This window comes from Nicotiana sylvestris, chromosome 11, assembly GCF_000393655.2.
Source record: "Nicotiana sylvestris chromosome 11, ASM39365v2, whole genome shotgun sequence".
In the NCBI taxonomy this organism is placed as follows: domain Eukaryota; kingdom Viridiplantae; phylum Streptophyta; class Magnoliopsida; order Solanales; family Solanaceae; genus Nicotiana; species Nicotiana sylvestris.
In genome coordinates, this window is record NC_091067.1 from 41,113,393 (window position 1) to 41,132,579 (window position 19,187).

The 19,187-nt window shown below is 38.3% G+C and overlaps 1 protein-coding gene across 4 annotated transcripts; it reads left to right on the top strand.

Moving 5' to 3' along the window:
• Positions 1-13,429: 13,429 nt before the first annotated feature.
• LOC104210142 (F-box protein At5g07610-like) lies at positions 13,430-18,602 on the top strand. Of its 4 annotated transcripts, none has more exons than XR_706797.2 (3): positions 13,430-14,701; positions 17,875-17,990; positions 18,093-18,602. XR_706797.2 is itself a non-coding variant. In XM_009758957.2 (3 exons), exons 1-2 carry the CDS (start codon positions 13,571-13,573, stop codon positions 17,940-17,942), a joined length of 1,218 nt encoding a protein of 405 aa, XP_009757259.1. In that variant the 5' UTR covers positions 13,430-13,570; the 3' UTR covers positions 17,943-17,990; positions 18,093-18,602. The 4 variants fall into 4 exon arrangements, 3 of the variants coding, with proteins under 3 accessions (XP_009757259.1, XP_009757260.1, XP_009757261.1); XM_009758957.2 differs by having other exon boundaries at positions 17,856-17,990; XM_009758958.2 differs by lacking the exons at positions 17,875-17,990; positions 18,093-18,602 and adding an exon at positions 16,549-17,754.
• Positions 18,603-19,187: the final 585 nt, after the last annotated feature.

Consider the following 19,187-nt stretch of genomic DNA (forward strand, 5'->3'; position numbering starts at 1 on the left):
GCTAGCATTCACCATTGATGGGTATGCCCACAACCTGCCCTTGGCTCTTTACAACCTCACCGTTCCCATGTACCCCTATGTGTACTTATTTGTAGCTGTTTCCCTTCCCCTTTCCCTCTCTCAGAATTCTTTTCTTCACTTGCACTCCCTCTTAGTCTTTAAGTTCTGCCCCCCTCTTGTGAGCCTTGCCTTGGAACCTTGAGTTCCCTCTGAACTTGGACATTTAAGGGCTGGCCCTTCCACACTGCACTTGTCCTAATCTGATAACACATAGGGTGTGAGCATTGCCCAGAGTCCTTTTGAGCCTCTTAGGGAACTTTGACACATTTGAATGGGATAAAGTCTTTAGATCTTGATCTTATAGAGTTGGTTTACCTCATATTTCAGACATGAAGTCTGAATCAGGCTCTCCTTTGGTTGTACTTTTTTTGATGTATTTTACTCTATTCTGGGCTGTAATAATTTTATAATAAATATTCAGGGCTGGATAGTGAATATGGGGGGATAATTATGTATGCAAAGGGTAGATATCATGCCTATAGGTATTTCTGAATTTTGCATTCTCACATAGATATCATGCTTATAGATATTTCTGAATTTTGCATTCTCACATAGATATCATGCCTATAGGTATTTCTGAATTCCGCATTTCTCACATAGATGCCATGTCTATAGGTATTTCTGAATTCGGCATTCTTTCATATAGAAACCATGTCCATAAGTATAGAGAAATCTGAATACTGCATATGCATATAGAAATTATGCCTATAGGACCTTATGAATCTTATATATCCATTTTTTCATCTAGCAATCATGTTCATAGGTCTTAAACAATCAATTGCAATTAGATATCATGTTCATAGGTCTTAAACAAAATTCAGCACCTAGATATCATGCCTATAAGGTTTCTGCATTTTACCATGTCTATAAAAGGTTTAAAATCAACAACGCATGGAAAGCATGTCTATAGGAACTATTAATCAAATCTGAATTGCTTCATTCACGTCTAGAGGTAAAACCAGTAATAACGGGTATCATCAGTGGCAGAATTTATAACCTTCGTAAAAACTTGCTTTCTTTAATAGTCTAACAACCTTTTTAACTAGTACGTATTCTGTTTATTGCTTTCTAAATTCATTAGATACCATGCCTATAGGATCCTTGTCCAACACTTAGGCAAACTTTAGGGCGAAGTTATAAACTGAATCTGTGTTGTTAACTACAACTAGCATGCAGGCCTGATTCGGGTTTCTTATCTGAATTATATAATCAATCAGTCTGCCTCAACCTTTAAGTTCTTAATTAGACCATAAACAGTATGTGAAAGTCATGTTAATTATGTGCTTTCTTTGTTCGAGGGGGTATATCTGAGCCTTTTACTTGTTATGTGCTTTCCCAACTTGCTATACATATTTTTGTATGTCGCCTTAGAATTTTACCTTTGAAACTACAAATAAGCCTAATATCCTTCCCTATTAGGATTAGTAGTCCTAAATGCCTCCGGACTGATAGGAATTGGATGGGTAATAGCATGCAATAAGTAATCGAGATCATTTCGCGCTTTAATACCTCAACGGGTGGGAAAGGGTAGATATGAATATGATGACCACGCGATAACGTCTCGTGTAGCCCCTTACTAAGGAGTGATTACCGGATGTTGTGTGGGGTGATTCATATTATTAATAAACCTAGGACTAGGACCCCCCTTCCCTTTTGTTTCTTTGTTTCTTCTAAAGATTTCAAACTATTTCTTTTAAGAAAATCAGCTTCCTTTTAATTCTTTCCAATTTTATTTGTAACCATTATGTGAAAATCCCCTCTTATTTAAAGTTTTATTTGCCTGCATGTTATTAGCACCTAAATTCACAACAATAGTCTGGCCGGGAACCACACTAATGGATTTTGAGGGGTGCCTAACACGTTCCCCTTGGAATAATTTCAAGCCCTTACCCAATATCTGGTTACTCAAATAAAATCTTCTTGGTGTCCCAATGCACCTTAATCATTAGGTGGAGACTCTTCAAATGCAAACCCAAATTCCCAAAAGGGAATGAGTTGTCCTCCCAAATGTCATAAACCTGATTTTGCGAGAAAAAGGGGGCGCGACAGTATTCCAGTGTCCATCATTTCAGATAGAGGTACTCAGTTCACATCACGGTTCTGGAGGGCCGTTCAGCATGATTTGGGTACTGGGGTGGAGTTGAGTACAACATTTCACCCTTAAATGAACAGACATTCCGAGCGCACTATTAAGATACTTGAGGATATGCTATGTGCGTGTGTGATTGAGTTTGGAGTGTCTTGGGATCAGTTATTGCCATTGGCGGAGTTTGCTTACAACAACAGCTATCAATCCAGCCTTCAGATGGCACCGTATAAGGCTTTATATGGTAGGCGGTGTAGATCCCCGGTGGGTTGGTTTGAGCCGGGTGAGGCTAGACTATTGGGCACAGACTTGGTTCAGGTGCCTTAGAGAAGGTTAAGGTGATTCAGGATAGACTCCGTACAGCCCAGTTCAGACAGAAGAGCTATACAGACTGGAAGGTTCGTGATGTTTCCTATATGGTTGGAGAGCGGGTTTTGATTCGGGTTTCGCCTATGAAGGGCGTTATGAGATTCGGGAAGAAAGGAAAGTTGAGTCCGAGATTTATTGGCCCTTTTGAGATATTGAGGTGTGTTAGGAGGTTGCTTATGAGCTTATCTTACCTCCAATCTTGGCCGGAGTTCATCCGGTATTCCATGTTTCGATGCTCCAGAGGTATCACGGTGATCCATTAGATTTCAGTTTAATCCAGTTGGACAAGGATCTATCTTATGTTGAGGAGCTAGTGGCAATATTAGGCAGGCAGGTTAGAAAGCTGAGGTCAAATAACATTGCATCAGTAAAGGTTCAGTGGCGGGGCCAGCCGGTCAAGGAGGTGACCTGGGAGACCGAGCAGGATATGCGCAGCCATTACCCTCATTTTTTCACTACTTCAGGTATGTCTTTATGCTCATTCGAGGATGAACGAATGTTTAAGTGTAGGAGGATGTGACGACCCGTCCGGTCGTCTTAAGAACTTCTGCCCTGATCCCCTATTAACTACCTTCCCCAAGTTTATTTCTGCTAATTTGATTTGTCAGGATGTTCGAGTTTCAGAGAGTTTTGAGACACTTAGTCCCTAAATGAGAGCTTAAGTGTTGGAGAGTTGACCGTAGTCGGAACAGTGTGAAGATGGCCTCGGAATGGAAATCGATGGTTCCGTTAGCTCCATTGGGTGATTTTAGGCTAAGGGGTGTGTTAGAATTGTGTATTGGAGGTCCATAGCTAATTTAGGCTTGAAATGCCGAAAGTTGAATTTTTGAAGTTTCCGGTTCGATAGAGAGATTTTGATCCGAGGGTCGGAATGGAATTCCAGAAGTTGGAGTAGCTCCGTAGTGTTGTATGTGACGTGTGTGCAAACTTTCAGGCCATTCAGACGAGGTTTGATAGACTTTTTGATCGAAAGCGTATTTTTAGATTTTTTGGAATTCTTAGGCTTGAATCTGATGAGAAATAGGTGTTTTAATGTTGTTTTGTGTGTTCTGAAGGTTGGAACAAGTTCGAATGAGGTTATAGGATATGTTGGTAGGTTTAGTTAAGGTTCCGGGGGACTTGGGTGAGTTTCGGGTGGTTAACCGGACCATTTCTTGATGTTTGAAGTTGCAGAAAAACTGTTGGTGTGTTGCAAACCAGCTGTTCTTCGCGTTCGCGACTGGCCATTGCGTTCACGAAGGGATAGGATGTAGAGCTGAAGGTTTAGCCTTCGTGTTCACGAGGGAGGTCCCGAATTCGCGATGGGGTCGGAGCTGAGCCTTCGCGTTCGTGAAGAAAAGGACGCGTTCGCGAAGAAGGAAAAATGGTCAACGTCAATTTGTCCTTCGCGAACGCGAAGGTTTGACCACGTTCGCCATTAAGGGAATCCCTGGGCAGATTTTTAAAACCCAAAATCAAGAGTTTGAGCCATAATTCATATTTTGGACTTGGGAGCTCGGGAGATTGAAATTTTTGAAGAGATTTTCACCTGGGCGATTTGGGTAAGTAATTCCTACTCGGTTTAGACTAATTTCCATGAATCTACTTGGCAAGAGCGTGGTTTCAGATTGATTTTGAGCCGGTTCGATGTAAGTGACTTGTCTAACCTTGTGTGGGGGACCTTCCCCTTAGGATTGGTATATTTGGGAATTGAAATGCCTTGTACGTGAGGTGACGAGTGCGTACTTGTGTTGATTGTTGGAAATCCGGTTTTCTTTAAGTAATTACTAGTATGTTTTCTTTCCTGTTTCTATTACTTACACTATTAAGCCTTTACTTGCTCAAACTGCCTTACCTGAATTTTGTACAGCTTGCTAGGCTAGAATCACTTGTTGCCTTGATATGAAGTTTTGCTATTTCTATATATTTTCCTATTGCTGTTGTGTATTTATTTTGGGACAACGAATGTGGGATTCCAGTAAATCCCCCTTGTCTGTTTATTTTGGGACTACGGATGTAGGATTCCGGTAGATCCCCCTACATAGTTATATGGAACTATGGAAATGCACCCGGTAGATTCCCCCAGTACTGTATTTACATTTGGGATTACGGAACGGGATTCCGATAGATCGTTGTGCACTATGAGTTGGACTACAAGACGGGATCCTGGGAGATCCATTGGATATGTACATATGGGACTACGGGATGGTATCCTAGGAGATCCCCGATTCTTATTATTGGTGCTGAGCTATATTTCCTTTCCGTGTTTACCTTGCTTTTGTATAGTTGTTGTTGTCCTATACATCCTGTGTTATTTTACTGCAGTACTTATTTACACTGCTTTGTTCTATACTGTCGATCTTTATATCTTATTTAACCTCAGTAGGGCCTTGACCTTCCTCGTCACTACCCAACCGAGGTTAGGCTTGGCACTTACTGAATACCGCTGTGGCGTATTCATGCCCCTTCTGTGCATGTTTTTCATGTGCAGATCCAGGTACCGTTACTCAGGCCTACCATCCTTGAGGGAGACGACTGCTCTAGAGACTTCGAGGTACATATGCCGCGTCCGCAGACCGAGGAGTCCCTTTCTATTCTAGTTGTTAAACATTGCCCTTCTGTATTTTTCTTTCTTGTTAGATATTCTGGAGTTAGACTGTTAGATATTCCAAAGGCTTGTGTTTCCATGAGTTTTCGGGTTTTGGCATAGTGTACTTGTTTTGAGAATATTGTGTTGTATATGCCGAGCTGCATTATAACTATTAATTCCATTCAGTTATTTTGATTTTTGATTATTTCTTCCGCAAGATTTATTATGTTCCGCATTTGCTAGGTTTACCTAGTCGTAGAGACTAGGTACCATCACAACAGTTCACGGAGGGCGAAATGGGGTCGTGACAATGATATAAAAGGCCTAGGGATATGACTTTCACCTAGGTGTTTGCCCAACGGGTTGTAAACTTTAAAGCTTGTTTTATTGGTCGGGGTATATTATAGCTATCAACACTTGAGTACCCACTCAGTACCTCTCAGTCAGAGAGTGATTTTGCCCAATTTGGCTTTCTTATGTCCAAATGGGCATCGAACAAAATGGTTGATACAAAGCTCAAGTCGGGTTTTACTATCTCTAGGTTCAACCCTTTAATTAAGACTATCAATCTCTTGATTTACCCAATTTCTTGTTAGCCAAGTTTTCCTAGACTAAGTCTCTCTTTCTCAAGTAGAAACCAAGTCAAATAGGCATGAACTAATAGTTGCAACCATTAATCCTACAATTAAAAGCAAGAATAAGGCTAAATAATAAACACCCAACCATAAACAAACAATAAATCAAACACCCATTAAGATTACACTCTAGGGTTGGGTCACAACCTTAGTGAAAATCTAGCTACTCATACTTAAGATAGAAGAAATAGAAGGAGAAATGATAATTAAACCCATATTGATTATTAAAATGATGAAATCTATATTCAAAAAGCTCAAAATAGCAAAAACTACTAAAGAGAGTAAGGAAAACCGACTATTATAGCTGCTAATATCAAAACATAACCTAAAAAAGTGAAACTCTTCTATTTATACAAGGCTGGAATTTTCGGACAAAAATGCACTTTCGGAGGTTCTGCGGCCGCACAATTCCATGTGCGGTCTGCACTTTCTTCAGCCAGACATATTGGAAACTTGCGACTGCATTTCTCTCTTTCTGCGATCCGCACATTTCTGAGTGCGGTCGCACATTGCTTTTTTGCGGACCACACGAATGTGACTGTGGTCGTACGATAAGTGTGCGGTACACACTTCTGTTGAACTTGAGAGGCAGGTTCTCTAAACTTTTACTCTTGCCCAGTTTCTGTAGGTGCATATGTCATGTGCGGACCGCACTTTGCACATATCTTTACTATGATTCACGATCTGCGGCCGCAGATGATAATCTGCGGTTCGCACTTTGAGCTTCTGTGCCTGTTTTTGTTGTTGATTTTAGATCACTCCTTCTTGAGTTGGATTTCATCTTGGGGCCTCATTTTCCAATGTTCCTACAATTAAGCATATTTTATTAGTTCTCAGGAACACAATCAAACGCTTTTGGACTGAAACGAAAGCTAAAAGGCACTAATAAGTTGTCAAAATTCTCACTTATCAGTGACGAACGTGTATATGGTACTATGTATGGCTTATGATTGGGTTAGACAGTATGCTATTAAGCCTTAACTTGATAATATACTTTATATGAAACATGCATAAACCACTTTATGACTACATGATTGTAATCACTGCATTTGACTTAGCCATAGTCATGCTTTATTTGTTGAACGCCCCTCCACATTTGTATGTTATTGTCGTATCCTTGTATACTTTGTCGTTAAGTTTTGAGCTTATATATTGATTAAACTTTGGTATTATTGTATTGTGATATTATGGCACATGTGAACGTGTTAGGTAGATTGTTAAGTATTGGCATAAGGTTAATGATGTGCGATTGTGATTGATGTTGTTGTTGTTGTGATGGAAATATTATTAAATCGGAGCGACAAGGTAATATATTGTTATATTGTCAGGCGGGAGCGACAAAGTGAGATATTATTATTTTGTCAGGCGGGAGAGACAAAGTGGGATATTGTTATCGTCAGGGCAGAGCGATACATGTGGCATTGTTATTGTGACAGAATTGTGGGCACGAGATGACATATGTTTGTGTTTCTATTTGATTACTTGTTGTTAAGCTAAACTTTTACTTATTTGAGTTGTTATTGTGAGCACGTGATTTTTGCTTAACGGAAACTACTCCAAAAGAAATCAGAAAAGAAATGAAACAAGTTACCTTCGGGTACAATTTTGAGGATTCATGTGACATTTTTGATAATTGTTCTGTCCGTAAATGCTCGCCTCGCTATAGTTAAAAAATACAAAAAATACATGTTGCATGCATTTAGGAATAATTGGTTCATTTAGGAATGAGTTAATTATAATCTGGTTGTTTAAAAGCAAAAATCACAAAAAATATGCATTTTGTTGTCATCATAATTTTATTAAAATGTTTTAATTCGTGTGATATTTGTTGTTGGGTATTAATTATTGTTTGTGTGTTTAACTTTGGTTTTTAGGAATTTTGTCTAGTTGTAAAGAAGGAAAATACCGGATTTGGGCCAAAATTTAAATGAAAATCAGGCCCAAACCAATTTGCAACGACCCTGTCCAAACCAGGTCTTCTGAGAGACGCCCCAAACGACGCCGTATCGGCATCACCCTTCTGAGCCATTGATTGATTCAGAGGAACGGTCCAGATCATGCCAATCACTTACCCAAACGACGCCGTATAGGGCTGTCTAATCTCAACCGTTAACCCAATCCCATCCAATGGCCTCAGGCCATTCCCATATGCCCGACCCGTTTAACCCCAGACCAGCCCGACCTCCTTTTAGGTGGAACGACACCGTTCCTCATTAAGTGAAAGATCCTGGCCCTCGATCTCACTTCATCCAACGGCCAGGATCTAACCACCCACTACGTATATAAACTCAAACCCTTACCCCACGCCCCCATCCGAACACCCCCTTCATCGTCCCAAAACCCAAACCCAAACCCAGACCTCCCAAACCCTAGCCGCCCTAAGCTTCCTTCGCCTGAAACCCGGCGGCATCTACGCCGCCGGTCACCCCTCTAACACCATAGCACCTCCTTCACTCCCTGAACCCAAATCTGTTACCCCCTTGCCTAGAATCATCCCCCTTCATCACGAATCTTGATTTGAAGATTAGAGCCTAACCCCTATCTACACCAATCCACCCCGGATTCATACCAGCCACTATCCTGCCCTCACTCGTGACCAAGCCAAGCTTGGTTTGGTTCGAATCTACCCACAAATCCTCAAGCCCCAAATCGGACTGTTCGAACCCTAGAACACAAGAATTTTTGGAATCCGGCCAGATTAAACGGAGGGTTGGGGTCTAATAGACCTTAATCGAAGTGTTCTCGGTTGAGAACACCTCGATTAAGGTCTGTTCGGCCTCAAATGGGCAAATCCAGTTCGGGCCTGGGCCGTCTGTTTTTAAGCTTTTCAGAGTGAGTTCACTTTTCCTTTTCTGTTGTTGTTTTAGTATTATTTTAGTTTATCGGCATGGTTAATTAGTTTGTTTGTTATTTCTGGGATTTTCTGTCAGTTGTTCTCCATCTTCGTAAGACCTTTTATTCGGTCGATTGTTATTCTGTTTATAGTTGAATACGTATAGTGATATACATATTTCAATTTGTTTAATATCGTTGAATCGATAATGCCTGTAGTTTCCCTATGTCGTGCAAAATTGTCAAAGACAGTTGATGCCCTATTCGTGTTGTTTGTTTGGTCGAATGTTTGTTCTATGTTATAATTAGTGTAGTCGATTAGATAAACGTCGTCGATTAGTCTATAGAACTGAATGTTCAAATGTTCTGATTCATATAGCTTCGTATGACTGATTGAATCATTGACGTTAGCTGTTTGTCTGACATTATCTGGGAATGGATTGTAGCTGCACTATAACAGCTAGAATTCAGTTTGGGGCAGCTTGAATTTGAACTTGCAGAAGTTCAAAATGTCCTACTGCTGCAGTGGGGTAATACAGTAATAATTAGGAGCTAACAGGGGTAGTTTGGGGTGTGAAAAGAGCAGAAATGAGTAGTTTAAGATGGGCTGACAATAGGGTACTAAAATAGCATTAAACTAATACAATAGTGGGGAACCAAACTTGGTAGCATGGGGGTAATTAAAAGTTATAGGCTGCCCATGCCTTTGGGCAGAGAGCACATGCTAAGGGGCTGTCAGGAGGATGGGCATTGGGCATTTTTTTAGTTTTAAGGAGTTATAGGCAGAATGTGAAGGCTTGGGTAAACAAGGCAGTAGGGCTGGCCTGTATTTAGCCTATAAATAGGTTCATTTGAGGGAAGAAAAGGGGTTAGACATCAAAGGTTAAAAAAGAGGTTGGACATAAAAAAAAGGCTGGAGATCAGAGTTTAAGGCTAGGGAAAAATCAGAAATTAGAGGCTGGATAATTTTAAGTGTTGAGAGTTAAAAGAGTGCTGGTTTTCTGAACATAACAAGCAGAAACCACTGTGTTTCTGCACCTGCTCTTTCTCTGCTTTGGTCTGGTTTGTTTGGACACACTGTTGGTTTTCAGTTAGCTTCCCTGGGTTCTTTACTTGCTAAAAACCGCTCCAGTTAAGTGTTTTGGTTCTCTGTTTTGGACTGAAAGTCCACTGGCTTTTGCTGTTGGTTTCTTCTGAAATTTCTGCTGGGTTTTCACTTAAGTTGCTGCTGATTTTTGGTCTATTATCGGGTTGTCCCTGTTGCTGCTGTTGCTGTGTTGTTGCATACTGTTTCTGCTGATCATTCTCCTTCTTCTTTTGCTTTCCTATACCAGGTACACGACTGATAAACTATCAATGTAAGCAAAAATTTGAGGCATGAATACAAAGAAATTTGGAAGATGTTGAAGTTACTTTGAATTAGCTTTAGAAAATGTACTGAAAGAATAGGTTGCCTGCATGATAGTTTATTTTTCCTAATAGAACTAAGTGGTTAGCTGTGATATAGTTGAACTTTTATACCTATCATTCAATTGGAAAACTATATGTGCTGCTTATAAGGGAAAGGGATTGATGTTGTAGTAGCCATGTTCTATTAATTCATTATTTTGTTTATCAAGAAGCATGTTAGGTACCCAACAGTTCTTTCTTTAAACAAATGATCTGTTTTAAGTTGTTAGGAATATGGTTTGATTAAGGCAAACAATACATCGCATTTCAGCTTTTTCCCCTTTGTTTGTTTATAAATGTTAAACGCCTATCAAATGAGTTGAATAGGCCCAATTAGAATAAGAGCGGCACATGCCAAATTTAGCTCCACGCACATTAGGTCTGGGCCCATAACTGCCAAATGGGCTGCCCGTATCACGTCTCTCTTTCAATAAATCACGTTTGAAGCTTAACTATAATAACTCATAAGTATGTAAATACAGTAGGACCTTTCCATTTTGTTAGAGATAAACAAAGATAGGAAATCATAGTTTGCTTTTAGGTTTGCCTTTAAATAAAAGGAGATGAGCCTCGCCAAAATAAAACGCATAAATGGTGGGGCCCTCGTTAGATGTATATATTAAACATTTAAATCCTGGGACGGGCCATTTAGCAAATTTCATGGTTTTTCCCCGCAAATAATAACACGTTAGTTCTTTAGGATGCGTCTCAATTAATCTTATTTTCTTAAACTCGGGTGTGCATTTCATGCGACCCAAATCCAAATCCCAAAACATTGGATAAAAATATGTTCCGGATTGCGGGTGCATTTCATGTGACGCAATCCAAAGACATGTTTTAAACGATGTTCACATTCCTTTAAAAATATAATAAAAGCGGTAAAGAGTTAATATCTGCACATAAGTTCATATTTGTATAAAATCAGATAAATAAGCCGAATATGACAGTTGAGCGACCGTGCTAGAACCACGGAACTCGGGAATGCCTAACACCTTCTCCCGGGTTAACAGAATTCCTTATCCGGATTTCTGGTTCGCAGACTGTAATACAGAGTCATTCTTTTCCTCGATTCGGGATTAAATCGGTGACTTGGGACACCCTAAATCTCCCAAGTGGCGACTCTGAAATAAATAAACAAATTCTGTTTCGATTGTCCTTTAATTGGAAAAAACTCCTTCGCCCCTCCGGGGGCGGAAAAAGGAGGCGTGACAGTTATCACATTCCAGAAAAGGTTGTTGATATTGTCTTTGTTATATATTGTGTTGTCAGTTTTATTTTGATATATTCCACATGTTATTTGACTAGTGAGTATCACATGACTTGAACCTCATCACTAGTTCGCCGAGGTTAGTCTCGATACTTAGTGGATACCAATTGTGGTTTACTCATACTACGCTTCTGCACATTTTTGTGCAGATCCAGGTACTTCTGATCGGGCGGATCGATAGAGAGGCGTGCTTGTGGTTATTGGAGACTTCAAGGGTATCCCTGTTGTTCCATTCGCAGGACTCACAGTCACACTCTTCACTTTATTTCTGTTGTTTATGTTTTTCAAACAATATTGTGTTCTTCGAAACTTGATGTGTATTCCATTTAGAGCTTATGACTTAGTACTACCGGGTTTTGGGAAGTTGATCATCATATCCACGTTTGGCAGTATTATCGTATTTTTGCAGTTTTTGTTAATTTGATGTTGTTATATTTTGATTGGCATTATTATATAATAGGCTTACCTAATCTTAGAGACTAGATGCCATCACAATCCATGTGGTAGGAGGTTGGGTCGTGACACTTAGTTGGGCATATGACTTGAACCTCTTCAATAAAAGCACAACTATATAGTCTAGCGCGCAATTCATATTTAGATTTCGACCTTTACCTAAAATTGTACCTTATGTTTAAGAGTAGGTCTCATTTGATCCTTTCACATCCTTTAACTTTACTAAATTTGAGCGGTTTTAGTCTATTTGACAGGAGCTCCAAATGAGACCTAAAAACTAATGGGTTGTTTGGTAGGAGGTATTAGAAAAAATAATATAAGTATTAGCTCTGTGTATTACTAATACATTGTTTGGTACATTTTTTCAATATGTGTATAACTAATACAAGCAATGCATAGAAAACTATGACATTAGTAATGCAAGTATTAAGCAATGCATAGAAAACTATGACATTAGTAATGCAAGTATTTTTAATACTTGCATAAACATGATTAAAGACCTAATTGCCCCCCTCAAATCGCTAAAAACCCATCTCAAATACTTTCCCCCTTATTATTATCAAGCAAACTTTCCTCTGTACGATTTGGGCATGGAAAAGCACAAGTAGGGATGGGCATCGGTGGGTTCGGTTCGATTTTGTAGAATTTTGGTTCGGTTAATTCGATTTTCGGTTTGTGATTTTAATAACAAAAATCGAACCATAGTAACTTCGGTTCGGTTCGGTTTTTTCATGTTCGGTTTGGTTTAATCGGTTGGGTTTTCGGTTTCAAGCCATGAAAAAATAGTACGAAACAACGAAAATAGATTACTTTTTGCAGTTGTTGCAAGTGCTTCTAGTGTCTTCAACTAACTCATGTTGAACCTTAAGCAACTAACCCATGTTGAAACAACTGTCTTCAACGAAAATCGTCTCGTGTTTGTTGAACCTTAAGCAAAAGCTATAGACTTTTTAGCTTAGGAGAGTTTCTAACTTATTCCATGCTTTGTCGACTAAACTGCTAGAAGACTATTTTCTACTCCAAATATTGATTTTCCACTAGATAAAAAGGTACCAATTTTAGCTTAAACCTCTTTTGCATTAGTTCTCGCAGTTCATCAATTTCTCGCCGAATTCTCGTGAATCATTTGAAATTTTCGTGGTCAATTGTTGAGTGTGAACTTGAAATTGTAGTATGAGAATTCGGTTCTTCGGTTTAACCGAAAACCGAACCATTAAAACCGACCACCGAATCGAACACCGAACTTTTTAAAACAATAAATCGCAAACTAATCGAATAAACCGAAAAACTGAAACCGAATAAACTAAAATTTTTGGTTCGTCCGATTTTTTCGATGGGGTCGATATTATGCCCACCCTTAAGCACTGTTGAATACTGCCAAATTAAACTTGTTATAGCTTGATACCTTGATAGTACTATTTTATTTTTTTTCATTATTATTTTTGTACTGATCCATTAACCTCTCAATGTTGAAAGAATTTCTTATTATGTTGTCTATGTAGTTAATTGTTATAGCTAAAGTTGAAAATTATGGAGGGTACTTTTATAAACACCTAATTTTTTTAAAATTATGCAATTTTATACACCTAATGGTGAATAAAAAATAATCTCTAACATAAATAAAAAATAATCTCTAACATAACTAATGCTAGCATTACTTGTACCAGTGTTACTAATATCTATATTACCAGCAGTGGTTTCTTGTTAAATCCATGTCATATGACTGCAATGATTTCTGCTAGGTGAACTAAAACTGCTCAAAGTTTAGGAAAGTTTAAACGTAAGAGAGATTTTAGCTAAAAACTCTTCACATTTCCTTCACAAAAATTGTGCGATCATCCCAAATTTGAATGACAATACTCGAGGCTGCTTCACCGGTTGCCGGCGATCTCACCGCTTCTGCGGGCGGCGAAGTGATCGCCGACAAGGAAGACGTTCTAAGTGAAATTCTCCTCCGATTACCCACAAAATATCTTCTCCAATGTTGCTGCGTCTCCAAACACTGGCACTCTCTCATCTCTGCTCCTCATTTCCGCCGCCGTCACTGCCGCCGCCACGCCTCCACTTCCGCCGCCACTGGTCTCTTGTTGTTCCGTACATTCTCCTTCAAACATCTCATGGACCACCTCGTATACTTCCCCAATAATTCCAACGACAAAAATTGTTATTCTAGAACCATCCCTTCTTCCATTCGTAGGTTTCATTACCCTTTAGCCTTTTCAGGTTTTCATCACCTTCATTCTTGTAATGGGTTGTTGTGTTTTGGGCTTTTGTTGGCTCCTTGTGAATGTAACCTTTATGTTTATAACCCTTGTACATGCTCTTATGCTTCTCTTTCACTGCCTAAAAAATTTAGCCTCGCTACTATTAAAGCTATAAATTTAGCATTTGATCCGTCAAGATCCGATTTTTATAGAATTATTTGCATATATGCTTATAATTCGGAAAATGACAATGACCCTTTTGGGGATCACGTGTATAAAATCTTGATTTATGCTTCAGAAAGTGGTACATGGAAGGATACAGGAAAGGGGTTTAATGATAAATATGATTACTTGTTGAAAAGGGGCGTGTTTTCACGAGGTTGTATTCATTGGGTTGGCGAGAACAAGCCTTTTCTAGCGTTTGATGTCGAGAATGAGAGGTTTAGGACAATGCCTAGTACTAGTGTTCCTGAAAATGGGAGAAAGATTTGTTATTTTGGCGATTGGGGTGGACGCCTCCATGTTATTCAGGAATGTGACAGTGGAGCAGCTTCACTGGTGGATGTAATGGAGTTGCAGATAGATTACTCCAAGTGGTCGTTGAAGTATCGCATTGATATTGATTATCTTGGTATGGGAATTGGAGGTAATGCTGATGGTATTAAGGTTGATGTACTTTGTTTGGTCGAGGCAAATGGAGAAGGGAAGACTATGCTTATAGTATCAGCTCAAGGCAGAATTTTATCCTACGATATCGTTGACAAGACATTTGAGGAGGTATGTAATGTCTCAAACTTTGCTTCTGTCAAGCAGGATCCCTTAGAGTACAAGTATAAATGGGGTCAAGCCTTTCAACACTTTGAGACCCTTGCTTGTGTCTAAGATTGCATGAATTGTTTCAATCTCACTACTTGGCACTACTTAAGTGTAATGTACTAGAAGCAAGGAATCATGATGTTCTATAGCCAATCTTAATATCTAGTTTGTACATCGGGAAGCTATTTGTGCTCTGACGTTGTCGTAGTAGTATGTCAAAGTTCCGCTCTAGTATATGTAATTGGTGAAACTCTGATGGTTTGTTTCTTATCCTCTGCTTATATTCTTGTCTAGTTTGCAAGTAGAGGCAGTGATCATATGTGTAATCTACTACTGAAGACAGAATGAAGGAGAAATACCTGTTATGACACCTGTTTATGATGATCATATTTTTGCTTCAATTGGAAATTAGCAGTATGATTAGAGGGACATGCCTCATTCTGGATAATTAAGAGTGTATGAAAATGGCTAATGTTGCACCATCATTGATCATTCAGCTCAAATTGTCCTAACAACATTCTCATAAGATATATTTCACTTAGGAGATGATGAATAGATCTTCACGTGTATATAATATATATACACACACATATATTGTGTGTGTGTGTGTGTGTGTGTGTGTGTGTTTTTTGAGAAGGCTTCTTCTGGTTCATTTCTGGTATTTACTTTTGCTGCTCATCCTCTGGTAATTTTTCTTTTAAATCCAATAGGTATCAAGTGTTGCGACTTTATTTAATAATGACTGATCTTTTACCCGATGGAAAAGAAAAGAAAGGTCGGCGACAAAGCTTTCCCCTCTCTCCATATCTCTTTGACCCAATGGAAACTAGTTTGATGCTTCTAGAAGAATGTATGTAAATGCATAATAAAGAATGTAAAACTCGAAGAGGAGAATGAAATGCATCTGAGATCTTTGGCAGAAATCAGAATTTATTGATGACGAGTGCTTATAGTTAAGCGAAAAGATCTAAAGTCTGAGGCGAGATTCAAGAAACAACATGGTCCAGCATTTCAGGAGAGCACCAGCAGAATTGAGTCCTTTTCCTATGGAAGATAGGATAAGAGGCAACTTGCTTGGTTTCTTTCCTTGTAGGGATAGTGTAAATGGCACATACAGCTAAACAAAACAGTAAATTTAGCAGAAAAATTACTATCAGAATGCTAACTCTTGCATTACCAAATCCATTAAAAAAAAACTCTACTGAATTATTTTCTAAAAAAGATTGAGCATAATTAAACACAGCAAATGAACTATTTTATTATTAGTTCCTTCAGAAGTATACCTAAAACTGCCAGGAGGAACCTTAAAGAACAAAAATTCAATAAATATATCTTTATATGGTAGCATAGCACCCAACACAAGGCTAATCACCGTTAAGCTTCCGCCTCCAGCAACACTGCAATTTCCAGCAGTGAGCTTTCTTCCTCTTTAACTTCTCTAGAATCCAATTGGAAAATGGTTGGTAACTTATGAAGCTTAGAATAAAGGCAAACAGTCGTCATTCCAAAGAAGAAGGAAAAGAGAAGAAAAAAAATACAAATAGAAAGCTAAAGAGACAGAAGTAGCTTGAGAAGCTGAGATATCGCGTCTTAGGATGGACCTAACCAGCAAAATCTTTAGGTGTTGTCCAAGATTGAGCCAACATTGTCATCGTTACGGTTTATCTTTTACTTCCACAATAAATCATGGATGTATACTTTTTAACTTTTGTTAAAAGTTCCACCAAGACTTGATGCATCTGTATATATTAAAAGAAGACTTAGTTTCTGAGTTTGATATAAAATTTACTAAATTTTGATATCGGCAGGGCACCTGGGAGAAGTCAAATGAATGTACATCCAAGTTTGTTGCACTGAGAACTTCCTGTACCTTAGACATGAACATAGTGATTTAACATCACTGATTTTAAAATTTTCTAATTATTTTTTTAATTATACATAAGTGGGAAGGGGAAGGGGATATAGTGAGGAGATTACAAGGTGGGGAATGGAATCCCAAACAACGAAGTGGAGGTTCAGATAGCCAACCAACCAGGCTGCCATGATTCCCCGAGTTGAAAAGTTGGTTCTTGAGATTTTGTACTATTAGTGAAGTAAATTATTGTTTCTTACTTTTAATTTCTCTTAAATTGGGAAGTTCTTAGAAAAAACAACCTGCAATTGCCTCTTTTCGCTCTGTTTCTTTAGGACAGATCCTTACTATGAGATTAAGTTATTCTAGTTCCAATAAATGAAGCTGATAATCAATGCGGCTGAAGACATGTGTTTTGAAAGAGTGGAATGTTCTAGGCATGAATAGGATGTGCTATTTGGCTCTGCTCGTGGGTTTGGCGGTGGTAATGAGAGGAGAAAAGATGTTAATAACCCTTAATTGTAGTATGATTACTCCTTTAATGCAGATCTGAGAAGAGACGACAATATCAGACTTAAACTGTTGAAATTTGGTTTGCATTATTACAATTTTTAGTCTATGTTTTTCCCAGTCACGTGCTGTTGCCTCTTTCATGCGATTTTGGTATATCTCTCTCTGCAATGTTAGGTCACCATTTGGTATAGTTGGAATCAAAATAACATATTTATTTCAATGGGAATATCATATTTCCTTTTCGTTTATATTTTAGTACAGAAGAGGAAAAGTGGAGTTTTTAGCTCCCCTTATGATTGATTAATTCAATCTATTGTTATTTGAGATAGGAAGTTCTGATTATCTTTGCTAAGACAACAACCGAGAGAACCACAACTTTTATCTTATATATGGCGAAGCCAGAATGAAATATTTTAGAGCTATTTCTTTCCAGTTTCCAAGTTGACATGTTTATTGCCTTTTGGTTTGGCTTACATTTCTTTCTATGTTTCAGATTTTAATACCAAAATTTATACTTTAGAAATAAAATCTTTTATCAATAAGGCATTTGTTGAATAGCTAAGGTTTTAATTAAAGGGGTGAAATGTTTTTTGGTTCAAGTGAGACAGTAAGGTCTGCGTTTCGAGTTCAACTATACTTAACTATATTGCTTCTTCCAGTATGTCTGCAGCTTGTTCCTCTTTGAGCAGATAAGAAGCAAATCTTTTACTTCAACTCATTTTTTCTCAAAGCTTTTAACTTCCCATATAGCTTTTTTTCCTGCTGCCAGTTATCATAGAGAAACAGTCTATGTTGCTCGGACTCGGGTGCAGGTATCCAATCAGAGAGCGGATCTAGAAGTTGGATCCTTCATAATCAAATTTTTATGATTCTGGGGTAATCAAGGTACGTATACGGATGCAGGGTCTTGGCTGAAAGTAATTCAAAATTCTAAAGATACTATATAAATATCCTAAATTATGAGAAATATTCTGTGAAATACTATAGGTTATGGAGTGCAGTTGATAGTTCAATCTTTCATTTTGGTAATTTCTCAAGTTGTTGCCACTAGGCACTAGCAAGCAGCCATGGATTGTGGTCAAAGTACCCGATCTCGATTGATCACACCCGGTACGAATACCACATTCTTACCAGTACTAGTGTCGTGCCGACACGGGTTTAGCAGTTAAAATGAAGAGTCCATGCAACATAGCAACCAGTTACTAAACATGTCAAAAGAAGTATTGTTTCTAATATTTTAATTTCATTTACACAGTAACAGAAACACCATTCTCATCTGTGTTTGATCCGAGCTCTTGCCAAACTCTAGATTTTTTCTTATTCGGTGGGTCAGTGAACTCATGATCTAGTTCAATGGATGAAGACACTTCAAATTATTTTTGATAGATTGAAAACAATGTCAATGAAAATTCTGCTATTCTGAATATATTGTAACTATCAATGGTACAAATTCTTCACAAGCTTAGTAACTATCAATACAGCAATATAATGCCATCAGCATGGTTCTTCTAGTCAACTTCTCAAGTCTACATTCCCTTGGTTTCCTTGAAGTTTCATTATTTCAATTCAACGGTTAAGTGCCAGAGATTTTATTGTGTTTAAGGAGTTTGTTTTAATGTGAATATAAATTATCTTCTTTATAGTCTTATGTTTCTACGTTGAGAAGGATATCCGTTAAAAAGATTGGATTACGTTAACCTAAAGTGTAGGAACATTAAACGACAAAAGTCAATAAAATTTTAGAACTTGAGAAAAATAAAAATATATTGCTTAGTTGGTCGAAGTTCAGAACTGTTTTTGATTTGTATGATTAGTCGAGCTGGAGCTAATGAACAACCTATTGACCTATGTTGGAAAGAAGCCACGAGCAAGAAGGAAAGAGGTTGCTTATTTGGTTCTATTGATTTTTCTCCTGCGGGGAAGAGAACACATTTCTAAACAACATTTTCTGAGGTGGAGAAAACAAAAAGTATGAATTATGCTAGAGGCATAAATGCTTTTTGAAGCTAAAAGAAGTTTGAATGATACTAGAAAACGGCAATGTTTTTTGAAGCTAAAAAGGTTGAAATAGAGACATTCCAA

What these genes read in the sequence shown, in the direction of transcription:
- LOC104210142 (XM_009758957.2), top strand. Translation starts at nt 13,571, where the DNA reads ATGACAATACTCGAGGCTGCTTCACCGGTTGCCGGCGATCTCACCGCT. An exon ending in TTGACAAGACATTTGAGGAG is followed by an intron (nt 14,702 to 17,855) that starts GTATGTAATGTC and finishes CTTCCCATATAG; the next exon opens with CTTTTTTTCCTGCTGCCAGT.